This window comes from Pseudorasbora parva, chromosome 6 (assembly GCF_024679245.1).
Source record: "Pseudorasbora parva isolate DD20220531a chromosome 6, ASM2467924v1, whole genome shotgun sequence".
In the NCBI taxonomy this organism is placed as follows: Eukaryota; Metazoa; Chordata; class Actinopteri; order Cypriniformes; family Gobionidae; genus Pseudorasbora; species Pseudorasbora parva.
The window spans coordinates 372,501-387,500 of record NC_090177.1 but is presented as its reverse complement, the minus strand read 5'-3'; the positions used below and the strand labels follow the sequence as shown (position 1 = coordinate 387,500).

The 15,000-nt window shown below is 43.9% G+C and overlaps 1 protein-coding gene across 4 annotated transcripts in view; it reads left to right on the top strand.

Moving 5' to 3' along the window:
• Positions 1-15,000, top strand: part of LOC137078216 (coiled-coil domain-containing protein 171-like) — a 79,196-nt gene that overhangs the window by 47,003 nt on the left and 17,193 nt on the right. For 3 of the 4 annotated variants that reach the window (XM_067445344.1, XM_067445343.1, XM_067445340.1), the window contains 4 exons: positions 8,669-8,841; positions 11,312-11,464; positions 12,492-12,677; positions 13,061-13,206. In XM_067445344.1, coding sequence (XP_067301445.1) covers positions 8,669-8,841; positions 11,312-11,464; positions 12,492-12,677; positions 13,061-13,206 — 658 coding nt within the window. The remainder of the gene's footprint in view (positions 1-8,668; positions 8,842-11,311; positions 11,465-12,491; positions 12,678-13,060; positions 13,207-15,000) is intronic. The other variant, XM_067445342.1, reaches the window with a different exon arrangement.

Sequence of the window (15,000 nt, the reverse complement as noted above, 5' to 3'; positions counted from 1 at the left end):
CTCAAATATGTGGTTTATTTATTAAGAGAGCGCCTATTTGAAAATTTGATCTGGTGTTTTCGGAGGTGTGAGACCCCGGCGATCAGCGGAGCTCATTAACCCCGGCGATCAGCGGAGCTCATTAACCCCGGCGATCAGCGGAGCTCATTAACCCCGGCGATCAGCGGAGCTCATTAACCCCAGCGATCAGCGGAGCTCATTAACCCCGGCGATCAGCGGAGCTCATTAACCCCGGCGATCAGCGGAGCTCATTAACCCCGGCGATCAGCAGAGCTCATTAACCCCGGCGATCAGCAGAGCTCATTAACCCCGGCGATCAGCGGAGCTCATTAACCCCGGCGATCAGCGGAGCTCATTAACCCCGGCGATCAGCGGAGCTCATTAACCCCGGCGATCAGCGGAGCTCATTAACCCCGGCGATCAGCGGAGCTCATTAACCCCGGCGAGAGCGGCCTTAGCTCGGCTAGTCCTTCCGCCGACTGCCGCTGCCTAAACCCCCTCCCATGATGCGAATTCGCGTCTGTCTGTTGTGTAGTGAATGTCACACGAATGAAGCGAATGGATTCAAAATGTTCACGCGTCCAACTTCGTGCAAACATATTTATTCATGTCATTCGCATGCAGTGTGAACGCAGCATTAGACGGCACTGCATCACACACAGGAATGCTCCTGTAATGGACATCACAACATGGGCTCAGGAATACTTCCAGAAAACATTGGTGAACACAATCCACCGCGCCATTGGCCGTCGCCGGCTAAAACTCTACAGGTCAAAGAAGAAGCCATATCTAAACATGATCCAGAAGCGCAGGCGTTTCCTCTGGGCCAAGGCTCGTTTAAAATGGACTGTGGCAAAGTGGAAAACTGTTCTGGGGTCAGACGAATCAACATGTGACGTTCTTTTTGGAAAACTGGGACGCCATCTGGAATGAAGAGGACGAGGACAACCCAAGCTGTTCTCAGCGCTCAGTTCAGAAGCTGATCTCTGATGGTCTGGGGTTCATGAGTGTGTGTGGCATGGGCAGCTTACACATCTGGAAAGGCCATCAATGCTGAAAGGTCTATCCAAGTTCTAGAACAACATCTGCTCCATCCAGACGGCGTCTCTTTCAGGGAAGCCCTCGCATTCTCCAACATGACAATGCCAGAGCACACACTGCATCAATTACAACATCATGGCTGTGTAGAAGAAGGATCCGGCACTGAAATGGCCAGCCGGCAGTCCAGATCTTTCTCCATTAGAAAACATTTGGCGCATCATAAAGAGGAAGATGCGGACTTCCGGTTGGGCCTCGAAGGGATGTAGACGTGTCTAACTGAGCTCTCCCACGTGAACCTTAAAATTCTTCAACAAGACACCTTTTTCGTTGTTGAACCCACACAGACACTGTGTGCATGGATAAAACGTTTTATATTTTTGTTTTTTATTCTGTTGAGTTAAGCCGCTTATAAATATGCCGGACCTGAGGAAGGCTGGTAAAGCCAACGAGCCAGCGGAAAGCACAAGTTCGGGGCAGTCAGCTATACTACAAGCAATAAATTCATTAAGAAACGAACTGCTGGCGAAAATGGATGAGAAAGCGGAGATGCAAAATGAAGAAATACGCAAACAAATCAGTGGTTTGAGAGATGAACTGAAGGGTGCAATCGATCAGGCTAACATCAAAGCTAACGCGCTAGAGGAGCGCACCGCAGGTTTGGAAACTGCAGCTAACACTCACTCGGATGCTATCGCTAATCTGGAGCAACAGGTGACTGAACTGAAAAAAGAGGTGGTGAGTTTGGCTGCAAAGGCTGAGGACTTGGAAGCGAGATCACGGAGATGTAATTTACGCATCTTTGGGGTTAAAGAAGGACGAGAAGCAGGCGTTTCAGCGAGCACCTTCGTTGCAAACCTTTTACAAAAAGTGATGGGCCTGGACGAGCCGCCCGTTATCGATACGGCTCACCGTACCTCGCAGCAAGCCCCGGGAAATGGGCAACCACCGAGAGCTTTTGTCGTCAAGTGCCACTACTATCAAGAGAAGGAAAGCATTCTGCGAAAGGCTGCTACATCTCCAAAACTTGTATATGAAAATGGCGACAATATCAGAGTGTTCCCCGATTACACGCAGAATGTGGCGCGACAGAGAGCGGCGTTCGGACAGGTGAGACAGTTATTACAGCAATGCGAGGGAATAAAATACGGGCTGTTGTATCCCTCAAAACTGAGAATTACGACTCGAGACGGCCAGCAGAAGAGCTTTACTGAGCCGGAGAAGGCGGCTACCTTCGTCAGGGGACTTATGAGGGACTAATATGGGAGCTTGTTCGGCTACATACCACGGTAACGCTATACTTGGTGGAAGTATTGGAGTGAACCAAACCGACTGTTGTTGGGGATCAATATTGCTGCAGCGTAATGCCATGGGGCATTGGATCAGCTCAGTGACCTCGGACAGAGGGTGTAACGTTACTGATGGCTAGTTGCATGTGCGGATTGAGGCGTTTTTTTTATATTTTATTATTTATTTATTTATTTATTTATTAAATTATTATTATTTTCTCCTTCTCCTTTTTTTCTCCCCCCCCCCCCCCCCCCCCCCACACACACACCCCATCTAGAACTGTCTACTAATATTTGTAGGAAACAAGTATGGATAATTTGACTGTTTTAAAGTAGGCCTATTGTGACTATATTTATAAATTATATTTTATTTTTCCTCATATGCAATCTTTCTTTATCAGAGGTGGAGATGAGTTATCACAATATCATTGAGTTGGACTTTATCAGCCATGGCTTCGGCAGATAGAATGAATAGACCTACGACTAAATGTGTGAGCTGGAACGTGAGGGGACTCGATCATCCTGTAAAGCGGAGTAAGGTGTTTTCACATTTGAACAAATTGAACGCAGAGATCATTTTCCTACAGGAAACACACCTTCGTGCAACAGACATTCCTAAATTAAAGAGAGGATGTGTATCACAGGTCTACCGCTCTGAATTAAACTCTAAACTTCGTGGTACAGCCATCTTGATTGGCAAAAATGTACAATTTATACAAACCAGTGCTATTAGGGATAAATGTGGGCGTTTTGTGATTGTTCAGGGCAGACTTTATATCGTACCAGTGGTCCTAGTTAGTGTGTATGCTCAGAATTGGGATAACCCAGACTTTTTTAAAGAACTGTTTGGCGTATACCAGAGCTGGGCACACATCATCTGATTCTGGAAGGAGACTTTAATACGGTTCTTAAACCTTCTCTAGACCGTTCCGAAGTATTTACAGCCCCTCCTTCCTCCTCCAAATCTGCAACTATTATAAATGCTTTTTGCGGTTCTACTGGTGTAGTAGATCCATGGAGATTTAAGAATCCTACGTTAAAAGAGTATTCCTTCTTCTCCGCTGTCCATCAAACATATTCAAGAATAGATTTCTTTTTGCTGGATCAAAAAATGCTTTCATCAGTTAAGTCTTGCAGTTATGAAACTATTGTTATCTCTGACCACTCTCCAGTCACTATGGAGCTTTGGCTCCACCGTAGAAGGCCAATTCAATGCAACTGGCAATTTAATACATCTTTGTTGTCTGATGAAACATTTCTAGACTTTATTTCTGCACAGATTGATTTCTTTATTGAAACTAACCAGCTGCCAGACACCAATATTTTAATACTTTGTGAAACTCTTAAAGCATATATTAGGGGTCAAATTAAAGAATACACTGCCCGTCTCAATAGAAGCAGGTCTAGACGTTACAATGAGTTGATCAATCTAATCCACGATGTTGACCAGCAACACTCCTCAGCCCCTACAGCTGACCTCCGGAAAAAAAGAATAGCATTGCAAACTGAATTTGATCTTCTTGCCTCCACAGAAGCAGGAGAGAAATTTCTGAAATCTAGACAAAACTTTTACGAACATGGAGAGCGGGCAAGTAGGTTACTCTCTCATCAGCTGCGTCAATATTCTGCTGCCGATTTTATTACAAAAATTCAAACTGCGGATGGAGAAGTTAAGCTTGATTCCAAAGACATTAATGAGCAATTCAGATTATTTTATTCATCCTTATATTCTTCAGACAATCCTAATGATCATGTATTTCTTGACAATGTAACTCTCCCGACTATAGCTGAGGAGGATAAGGCCATTCTTGAGCAGTCGATATTTGAAACTGAGATTAGTCAAGCAATTAGATCAATGAAAAATAGAAAGGCACCAGGCCCAGATGAGTATCCAATTGAGTTTTATAAGGTTTTGCCTCTAAATGGATACCTTTATTGTGCCTTGTCTACAATGAATCACTCAAACAAGAGAAGCTGCCTACATCTATGACCCAAGCCACAAGATCTGTCCTTCCCAAAAAGGGCAAAGACCCCACTAAATGTGAGTCTTATCGCCCGATCAGCCTGCTCACATGTGATTATAAAATACTTACAAAGATTCTCTCCTTAAGATTGGAATCTATAGTACCAAAAATTGTGCATCCTGACCAAACAGGCTTTGTAAAGGGCAGGCAGTCTTTTCACAATTTACGTCGCCTCTTTAACATAATATACTCTAAACATTCGATTCACTCGCCAGAAATTGTGATCTCACTAGACGCACATAAAGCCTTCGATCGAATTGAGTATGGACACCTTTTCAAAACTCTAAGCAAATTCGGCTTCGGTCCAATCTTTATTTCTTGGATTCGGACGCTGTATGCAGCACCCCAAGCTAGAGTGAGGACTAATAACTTTAATTCGCTATATTTCATTGTTCAGAGAGGGACACGACAGGGTTGTCCCCTCTTCTCTTTGATCTGGTCATTAAGCCACTTGCCGCGGCTTTGCGATGTAATAACAATATACGGGGTATCACGAGGGGAGGCCTGATTCATAAAGTGTCATTGTATGCCGATGATTTGCTGATGTTTATATCGGATCCAGAGACTTCAATCCCAGAATTTTTAGACATCATTTATCAATTTGGTAAATCTTCTGGGTATAAGATTAATCTCACCAAAAGTGTTCCCAATAAATGTTTTAGCTCGGAATCGATCCTTTGACTCATACCCATTCAGGACTACAGAGGGTCCCATAGGGGCGGCAGTGGCTCAGTGGGGGCTGCAGTGGCTCAGTGGTTCATGTAGGTTGTCTACAAACCGAAAGGTTGGTGGTTCAATCCCCGGTTCCACCTGACCAAGTGTCGAAGTGTCCATGAGCAAGACACCTAACCCCAGCTGCTCCCGACGAGCTGATGGCGTCTTACATGGCTGACATCGCCGTCGGTGTATGAATGGGTGAATGTGAGGCAAAAATGTAAAGCTATATAAATGCAGTCCATTTACCATTTACCATGACATACCTGGGAGTAAGTGTTACAAGTAGATATAAGGACCTATTCCAAAATAACTTCAAATCAGCCTTAGGACAGATCAAGGAGAATCTTAATCGTTGGTCTAATTTGCCTCTGTCCCTGGCTGGACGTATTAATTCAATAAAGATGGTAACGTTACCTAAGATCTTGTATTTATTCCAAACAGTCCCAATTTTCATACCCAAATCATTCTTCAAGGAACTTGACAGGCACATCAGTACATTTATATGGAACAAAACTATACCTCGCGTACGGAAAACAGTTCTCGAGAGACGTAAGGAGAATGCTGGACTAGCTCTACCAAATTTTTTATAATATTATTGGGCTGCAAACATTCACAAATTAGTAATATGGTATGGAGCTTCGATGGGTGGGAGTAGCTTGAGTTGGTGTCTAATGGAACAACATTCATGCTCGTCCGCCTCTTTGGCCTCAATGTTATGTGCTCCACTGCCGGACAGTCCTATTGTAAGAGGCAGCTCGCGTATATGGACCCAATCTCGCAAACATTTTGGTCACATACAAGCTTTGGTGTCCATGCCTCTGTCCTCAAACTTTCTCTAACCCTTAAAGATCGAGACAGCCGCCCGCGGCTAAAAATAACTATCGTTCTAAAATGTTTAATAACTTTTAAACCGCAAATCCAATCTGTATGCTGTAAACTGCACCATAAAGAGGAGAATCTCCACTTTCCATAGGTATAATATGTCTCGCGATTGATCACTCAGAGGCTCCACAGTCAGCATCGATGCATCATCAAAATATGCAGCATTGATTTGTCCAGGAAACACACGTGGGTTGTTCCCCTGAGCCAAACAGAAATTATTATTTTGTATTAGTCCCACCCCCCTATGCCCAGATTCGTTGAAACTTTCATCAACTCAACCAATAAACACAGTGTTTGGTCTTTTGAACCACGAATCACGTTTCTCTGAAAAATGAACGTGGGTGTGAATTTGCGTCCATCATGAAACCAAACAGAAATAAACGCGTGCAAAGCGCTCTCTCTCAGAGCACAGCACACAGTCAGTATATTTATCTATTTGTATGTAGTTTGTGTTTTACACATTTGCACTATTATATTTTCCTCAATTAGTGTTTGAGAAGATTATGTGCAGAGAGGTTGAAATGTCCGTTTATGAAAATAGCCGCCCACATGTAAAAGTAGCCTCAGTATATTTTATTTCACGGTTTCTTGTCACAACTTGATGTATTGTTTGCGTTTGTTTTTAATGCTCAAATTATAATATATTTCTCTGAAGAAAAATGTTTGTTTCAGTGTTATGATATTACAATCTTTCTATTTACTTTATTACTTGAACGTTTTAGGACATATTATCATTAAATAAAATACACCTGTTTTCACTCAAAAACCTAGAAACGCCTAGAATAATGTTATAATAAATGGCTATAACTTGCTGAGGGATTGTTACATGTAGACAAAATTTAATCTGGAAGTGTAAAACAACCAAGTCTAACTTTCTAAAGGAAAAAATCCAAACTTCATGAAGTTCTGTTCGAGTTCACAGTAAAAACATACCATTTTTGCTGCCATTTTTCTTGAAATTATATTAATTTAATCCATTCTCAGAATAAATAAATGTAAAATTGGGACATCAAATGAGCTAGATGGAAACTTCAGGTTCTCCTGTTTAAAATGATATATAGCACTTGATGCTAACTGCTAGAATGGGGGAGAAAAACGAAGAAAAGTAGAGGCAGATCAGGCGCCCCAAACATGTTCTAGGTCTTTAAGGGTTTCTAAGCCATCACTTATAGATACGGCCTTTCTCACCTGGGCGAGAAAAGGCATAAACAGTGTGGGAGATCTTTTTTATTTTTTAAATTAAGTTTTGAATTAAGTTTACCAAAAACACATTTCTTCAGGTATCTTCAGGTTTCGTTCATTCCCTTCAAAACCAAATATTGTCCCTCTCGATCACTGTCTGACGGTCAAGCCTTATCTCTCAGGCGGTGTCTCCCGGCTGTACACTGCTATCCAGGCCATGAAATGCCCATCTCTTCTGTCCCATAAGGTTCAGTGGGAGGGGGATCTAAATATTGAATTGACAGATGAAATTTGGCAAAGAGTAATACACAAAACATGCACATCGTCTATCTGTGTTAGGCACAGGTTGATACAATTCAAAGTATTTAATCGCCTGCACCTCTCTAGGACCAAATGGGCCAAAATATATCCTAATGTTGATCCCAAATGTGCACGATGTCACCAAGCCCCTGCTTCTTTGGCTCACACGTTCTGGTCATGCCCAAGCATAGGAACATTCTGGTCTGAGATATTTAATACATTCACCTACATTTGTAAAAAGAATATTGATCCGGATCCTACCATTGCAGTATTTGGGGTGGTACACACAAAAGTCGGGGTCTCAAGAGGCCAGTCTCAATTAATAGCATTCCCTATAGTCTACACTGTTAGCACGCCGACTAATTCTTACAAATTGGAAATCTTCCTCACCTCCAAAACACTCACGCTGGGTGTGCGAAATTATGTCTTTCCTTCAGCTTGAAAAGTTAAGAACTACAGTCCAAAACTCAGCAGAAAGGTTTCAGAATGCATGGCAACCTTTCTTGGATTATTATGAAAATGCATTTGATGCTAATTCTTTAGATTAATAAAATAAAATAAAAGTCAGGTTCTCATCTCCCCCTCCCCTTTTTTATTTTAGTTTTGTTTGTTTGTTGTGTGTGCATTCTCAGTATGCTTTGGATAACTTCAGATGTAATCTGCGACGAAAGGGGATATGTGAGAGCATGTCTGTAGAGTATGAGGTTTGTGGATAGTGATGCCTTGTATGACAAGAGAATGTATGTTGGTTTGTTTGTGTCATGTACATTTAAAACAATAAAAACACTTTGAAATAAATAAAATAAAGATGAAGATGCGATAAAGAAGACCTGAGACAGTTGAGCAGCTAGAAGCCTGTATTAGTCAAGAATGGACAACATTCCTATTCCTAAACTTGAGCAGCTCGTCTCCTCAGTCCCAGACGTTTGCAGACTGATTTAAACAGAAGAGGGGATGACACACAGGGGGAAACATGGCCACGGCACAACTCTGAGAGATGTGTTGATGCCATGAAATATAAAATCAACTTATTTTCCCCTTAAAATGACACATTTTCTCAGTTTAAACATTTGATATGCCATCTATGGTGTATTCTGAATACAATATTGAAACTTCCACATTATTGCATTATGTTTTTATTCACAATTTGTACAGTGTCCCAACTTTTTTGAATTGGGTTTGTAGATCGGTGTGACTGTAGGGATAGTTCTGTAACGCTGATCATGTGACTGCCAGATTCGGCTGATGTGATGTCGGCGGCTCAAAGGGCATGCAGGAAGCTGTTGGAGCGGCTGCTGTCGGATGTGGACTCTCAGTGCTGTGGGCATTATGGGAAGGACTCGCTGGTACGGCGACTGCGTGACGGACTCCACGCGCAACAAAATAAACACAGCTACTGGAACAGCAAGGTGCACACACACACACACACACACACACTGCCATATATCGAGTTAGGGTGTTTTCACACTTGTGTCCTCTTAAAGGAGTCTGAGTTTGGTTCTTTTAAGGAGGACCCAATTGTGAAAACACCCTAACAGTCTGAACACAAAGAGGTCTGAAACCACATTCCTACTAAAGTGGACCAAAAAGGATCTGAGTCCTCTTTTAGGTACAGGGACAGTGTGAACATAAAGAGAACTGGGTCCTTTGGAATGTGGTCTCAGACCGCTTTGTGTTCAGACTGTTAGTGTTTTCACACTTGGGTCCTCCTTAAAAGAACCAAACTCAGACTCCTTTAAGAAGACCAAGAAGTGAACCAAGTGAAAAAGGACCCAGTTCTCTTTATGTTCACACTGTCCCTGTACCTAAAAGAGGACTCAGATCCTTTTTGGTCCACTTTAGTAGGAATGTGGTCTCAGACCTCTTTGTGTTGAGCCCGTTTTGTGTTTTTTTGTTTTTTGTTTGTTTTTTTCACATTGTTGCAGCCAGTAAAATAGTTTAGTTTTGTTTTTAATGTCAAAGTAGTTACAGTCTTGTTCAAAATAATAGCAGTACAATGTGACTAACCAGAATAATCAAGGTTTTTAGTATATTTTTTATTGCTACGTGGCAAACAAGTTACCAGTAGGTTCAGTAGATTCTCAGAAAACAAATGAGACCCAGTATTCATGATATGCACGCTCTTAAGGCTGTGCAATTGGGCAATTAGTTGAAAGGGGTGTGTTCAAAAAAATAGCAGTGTGGCATTCAATCACTGAGGTCATCAATTTTGTGAAGAAACAGGTGTGAATCAGGTGGCCCCTATTTAAGGATGAAGCCAACACTTGTTGAACATGCATTTGAAAGCTGAGGAAAATGGGTCGTTCAAGACATTGTTCAGAAGAACAGCGTACTTTGATTAAAAAGTTGATTAGAGAGGGGAAAACCTATAAAGAGGTGCAAAAAATGATAGGCTGTTCAGCTAAAATGATCTCCAATGCCTTAAAATGGAGAGCAAAACCAGAGAGACGTGGAAGAAAACGGAAGACAACCATCAAAATGGATAGAAGAATAACCAGAATGGCAAAGGCTCAGCCAATGATCACCTCCAGGATGATCAGAGACAGTCTGGAGTTACCTGTAAGTACTGTGACAGTTAGAAGACGTCTGTGTGAAGCTAATCTATTTTCAAGAATCCCCCGCAAAGTCCCTCTGTTAAAAAAAAGGCATGTGCAGAAGAGGTTACAATTTGCCAAAGAACACATCAACTGGCCTAAAGAGAAATGGAGGAACATTTTGTGGACTGATGAGAGTAAAATTGTTCTTTTTGGGTCCAAGGGCCACAGGCAGTTTTTGAGACGACCCCCAAACTCTGAATTCAAGCCACAGTACACAGTGAAGACAGCGAAGCATGGAGGTGCAAGCATCATGATATGGGCATGTTTCTCCTACTATGGTGTTGGGCCTATTTATCGCATACCAGGGATCATGGATCAGTTTGCATATGTTAAAATACTTGAAGAGGTCATGTTGCCCTATGCTGAAGAGGACATGCCCTTGAAACGGTTGTTTCAACAAGACAATGACCCAAAACACACTAGTAAACGGGCAAAGTCTTGGTTCCAAACCAACAAAATTAATGTTATGGAGTGGCCAGCCCAATCTCCAGACCTTAATCCAATTGAGAACTTGTGGGGTGATATCAAAAATGCTGTTTCTGAAGCAAAACCAAGAAATGTGAATGAATTGTGGAATGTTGTTAAAGAATCATGGAGTGGAATAACAGCTGAGAGGTGCCACAAGTTGGTTGACTCCATGCCACACAGATGTCAAGCAGTTTTAAAAAACTGTGGTCATACAACTAAATATTAGTTTAGTGATTCACAGGATTGCTAAATCCCAGAAAAAAAAATGTTTGTACAAAATAGTTTTGAGTTTGTACAGTCAAAGGTAGACACTGCTATTTTTTTGAACACACCCCTTTCAACTAATTGCCCAATTGCACAGCCTTAAGAGCGTGCATATCATGAATGCTGGGTCTCATTTGTTTTCTGAGAATCTACTGAACCTACTGGTAACTTGTTTGCCACGTAGCAATAAAAAATATACTAAAAACCTTGATTATTCTGGTTAGTCACATTGTACTGCTATTATTTTGAACAATACTGTAGATATATTTTATTTATTTATTTAGGCCATTTGTCTGTTCTAGAGACGTGTTAACTTTTCGATAAAGCTCAAATTTGTTTCCTTTGGAAATATGTTTCAAATTCACTCAGAATGCATTTATAACTGTAAAGCATGTTTGTGTGTTGTCCGTATCGCACAGCCCTAGTTTAGGGGCAGTGGTGTAAAGGGGATATACGGTGTGTTCAGTATAAAAGCCATATGTCTGTGGAATGTCCCCACATTTCCCAAAAATAAACGTGTGTGTGTGTGTGTGTGTGTGTGTGTGTGCAGATAATGATGGCGTCTCTTCAGAAGCACATCCTGGAGTTCACACAGCGTCTGCATTCGACGGAGGTCGAGCGGAGGAACCTGCGGCTGGAGCTCACACACATTAGACACACACACACCGGCAGACACACACACACCGGCAGAGACGCACACACCGTGAGTCTCAGCAAACGCTTCCAGTTATTAACTGATGTTTATTATAATGTACCGGATGATATTTGCAGGGCTCGACATTAACACGTGTCCAGTGGATTTCTTTAAGGGCGAGTAACAAGCGGACCAGACAAGCGGATTAAAACTTCAAAAAGTAACGAGCGAATCACCAAAATACACGAATGATCATTAATTAAGTGTAAGTGGCGATGAGTCGACTCAATGACTCACTGGTTAAGACTCACCTGCTGCCCCCTACTGGTGGTTTAGTTTCATATACTTTTCAACATTTCTTATTTATTTATTCAAAAATACAAATCTCAAAACTCTCACCCAATCTTATCCAATCAAAGATTTCTCAAATAATGCAGTTGTTATTTTCAGTGTAAATTATTTAATTTGATTGGTTACAGCCCTATAGTGTCTTATTTTAATTGAATGTATTGATCAAATTTAAGAATATAATATGAAACCTGAACCATAGCCTACATTTAGTACGATTAGGGGAAACCTGCTCTTTATAAAGGTAAGAATATCACAGATATGCAGATTTAAATATGCCAAAGCTGACTGAACACTGGGGAGAATATTGCTTCAGAATAAGTTATATTTACAACACACACACACACACAAAATCTTTTTTTTTCTTACTCAGACAAGTGAGTGACCGATTTATATATCCGAAGAAAAAGCACATGAACACGCTTAATGTCGAGCCCTGGTATTTAGACGTGTGTGTGTGTGTGTGTGTGTGTGTGTGTGTGTGTGTGTGTGTGTGTGTGTGTGTGTGTGTGTGATGTTTAGGGGCAGTGTAAGGGGATAGAATGTACAGTTGGTAAAGTCTAAAATGCATTACACCTATGGAAAGTCCCCATAATTCACAAAAACGCTGTGTGTGTGTGTGTGTGTGTGTGTGTGTGTGTGTGTGTGTGTGTGTGTGTGTGTGTGTGTGTGTGTGTGTGTGTGTGTGTGTGTGTGTGTGTGTGTGTGTGTGTGTGTGTGTGTGTGTGTGTGTGTGTGTGTGTGTCAGGCGTGTGCTCCGCTCCAGCAGTTCGAGCGAGTGTGTGAGGAGCTCAGTAGTGCCCTCCAGAGGGAGCAGCGTGCTCAGGCTCTGCTGCACGACCAGGCCTCTCAGCTCTCACAGCTGGGCCTCAGCATGGAGCTGCACACGGGGGACGAGCTGGAGAAGGACCGCACACTCGCACAGGCTGTGCAGGTACACACACACACACACACTCACTCATACACTCTCTCTCTCACACGCACACACTCACACACAGGCTGTGCAGGTACACACACACACACACTCACTCATACACTCTCTCTCTCACACACACACACTCACACACAGGCTGTGCAGGTAGACACACTCACGCACACACACACACACACACTCACTCATACACACTCTCTCTCTCTCACACACACACACAGGCTGTGCAGGTACACACACACACACTCGCACAGGCTGTGCAGGTACACACACACACATACACTAGCACAGGCTGTGCAGGTACACACACACACACTCACACAGACACACACACACATTAACGTACAATGTAATTTATCTAAATAAAATAAATATTGTTTTGTCAGAGTTTGTCAGAAGCTAAGCTGGAGTTGAGGAGGAAGGAGCAGTCGCTGCGCGCTCTGAGGACACAGCTCAGCCAATCACAGCAGGAGAACAAAGAGCTGCAGCGAATCAGCATCAGCGCAGAGAACACACTGGACACGGCAGCAAGGTAACACACACACACACACAAACCCAGGCACACACACACAGGATGTACAATAAGATGTAATTATTATTATTACGTTTTAATGCGAAATTCAAACAATTAATAGCGTTTTGGCGCTAATGTGGCATAATGTTAGAGCCAGAGGCGTTGAAAAGCGGAGTTGCTCATGCTCTCGTCTCCGGCGGCGCACAGACACATGGCTCAGGGTTCTCCTTACCTCTAGAGCTCGGCGGACACATGGCTCATAGGGTTCTCCATACCTCTAGAGCTCGGCGGACACATGGCTCATAGGGTTCTCCATACCTCTAGAGCTCGGCGGACACATGGCTCATAGGGTTCTCCGTACCTCTAGAGCTCGTCGGACACATGGCTCATAGGGTTCTCCATACCTCTAGAGCTCGGCGGACACATGGCTCATAGGGTTCTCCATACCTCTAGAGCTCGGCGGACACATGGCTCATAGGGTTCTCCATACCTCTAGAGCTCGGCGGACACATGGCTCATAGGGTTCTCCATACCTCTAGAGCTCGGCGGACACATGGCTCATAGGGTTCTCCATACCTCTAGAGCTCGGGGGACACATGGCTCATAGGGTTCTCCATACCTCTAGAGCTCGGGGGACACATGGCTCATAGGGTTCTCCATACCTCTAGAGCTCGGCGGACACATGGCTCATAGGGTTCTCCGTACCTCTAGAGCTCGGCAGACACATGGCTCATAGGGTTCTCCATACCTCTAAGAGCTCGGCGGACACATGGCTCATAGGGTTCTCCGTACCTCTAGAGCTCGGCGGACACATGGCTCATAGGGTTCTCCATACCTCTAGAGCTCGGCGGACACATGGCTCATAGGGTTCTCCATACCTCTAGAGCTCGGGGGACACATGGCTCATAGGGTTCTCCATACCTCTAGAGCTCGGGGGACACATGGCTCATAGGGTTCTCCATACCTCTAGAGCTCGGCGGACACATGGCTCATAGGGTTCTCCGTACCTCTAGAGCTCGGCAGACACATGGCTCATAGGGTTCTCCATACCTCTAAGAGCTCGGCGGACACATGGCTCATAGGGTTCTCCGTACCTCTAGAGCTCGGCGGACACATGGCTCATAGGGTTCTCCATACCTCTAGAGCTCGGCGGACACATGGCTCATAGGGTTCTCCGTATCTCTAGAGCTCGGCGGACACATGGCTCATAGGGTTCTCCGTACCTCTAGAGCTCGGCGGACACATGGCTCATAGGGTTCTCCGTACCTCTAGAGCTCGGCGGACACATGGCTCATAGGGTTCTCCGTACCTCTAGAGCTCGGCGGACACATGGCTCATAGGGTTCTCCATACCTCTAGAGCTCGGCGGACACATGGCTCATAGGGTTCTCCATACCTCTAGAGCTCGGCGGACACATGGCTCATAGGGTTCTCCATACCTCTAGAGCTCGGGGGACACATGGCTCATAGGGTTCTCCATACCTCTAGAGCTCGGGGGACACATGGCTCATAGGGTTCTCCATACCTCTAGAGCTCGGCGGACACATGGCTCATAGGGTTCTCCGTACCTCTAGAGCTCGGCAGACACATGGCTCATAGGGTTCTCCATACCTCTAAGAGCTCGGCGGACACATGGCTCATAGGGTTCTCCGTACCTCTAGAGCTCGGCGGACACATGGCTCATAGGGTTCTCCATACCTCTAGAGCTCGGCGGACACATGGCTCATAGGGTTCTCCATACCTCTAGAGCTCGGGGGACACATGGCTCATAGGGTTCTCCATACCTCTAGAGCTCGGGGGACACATGGCTCAT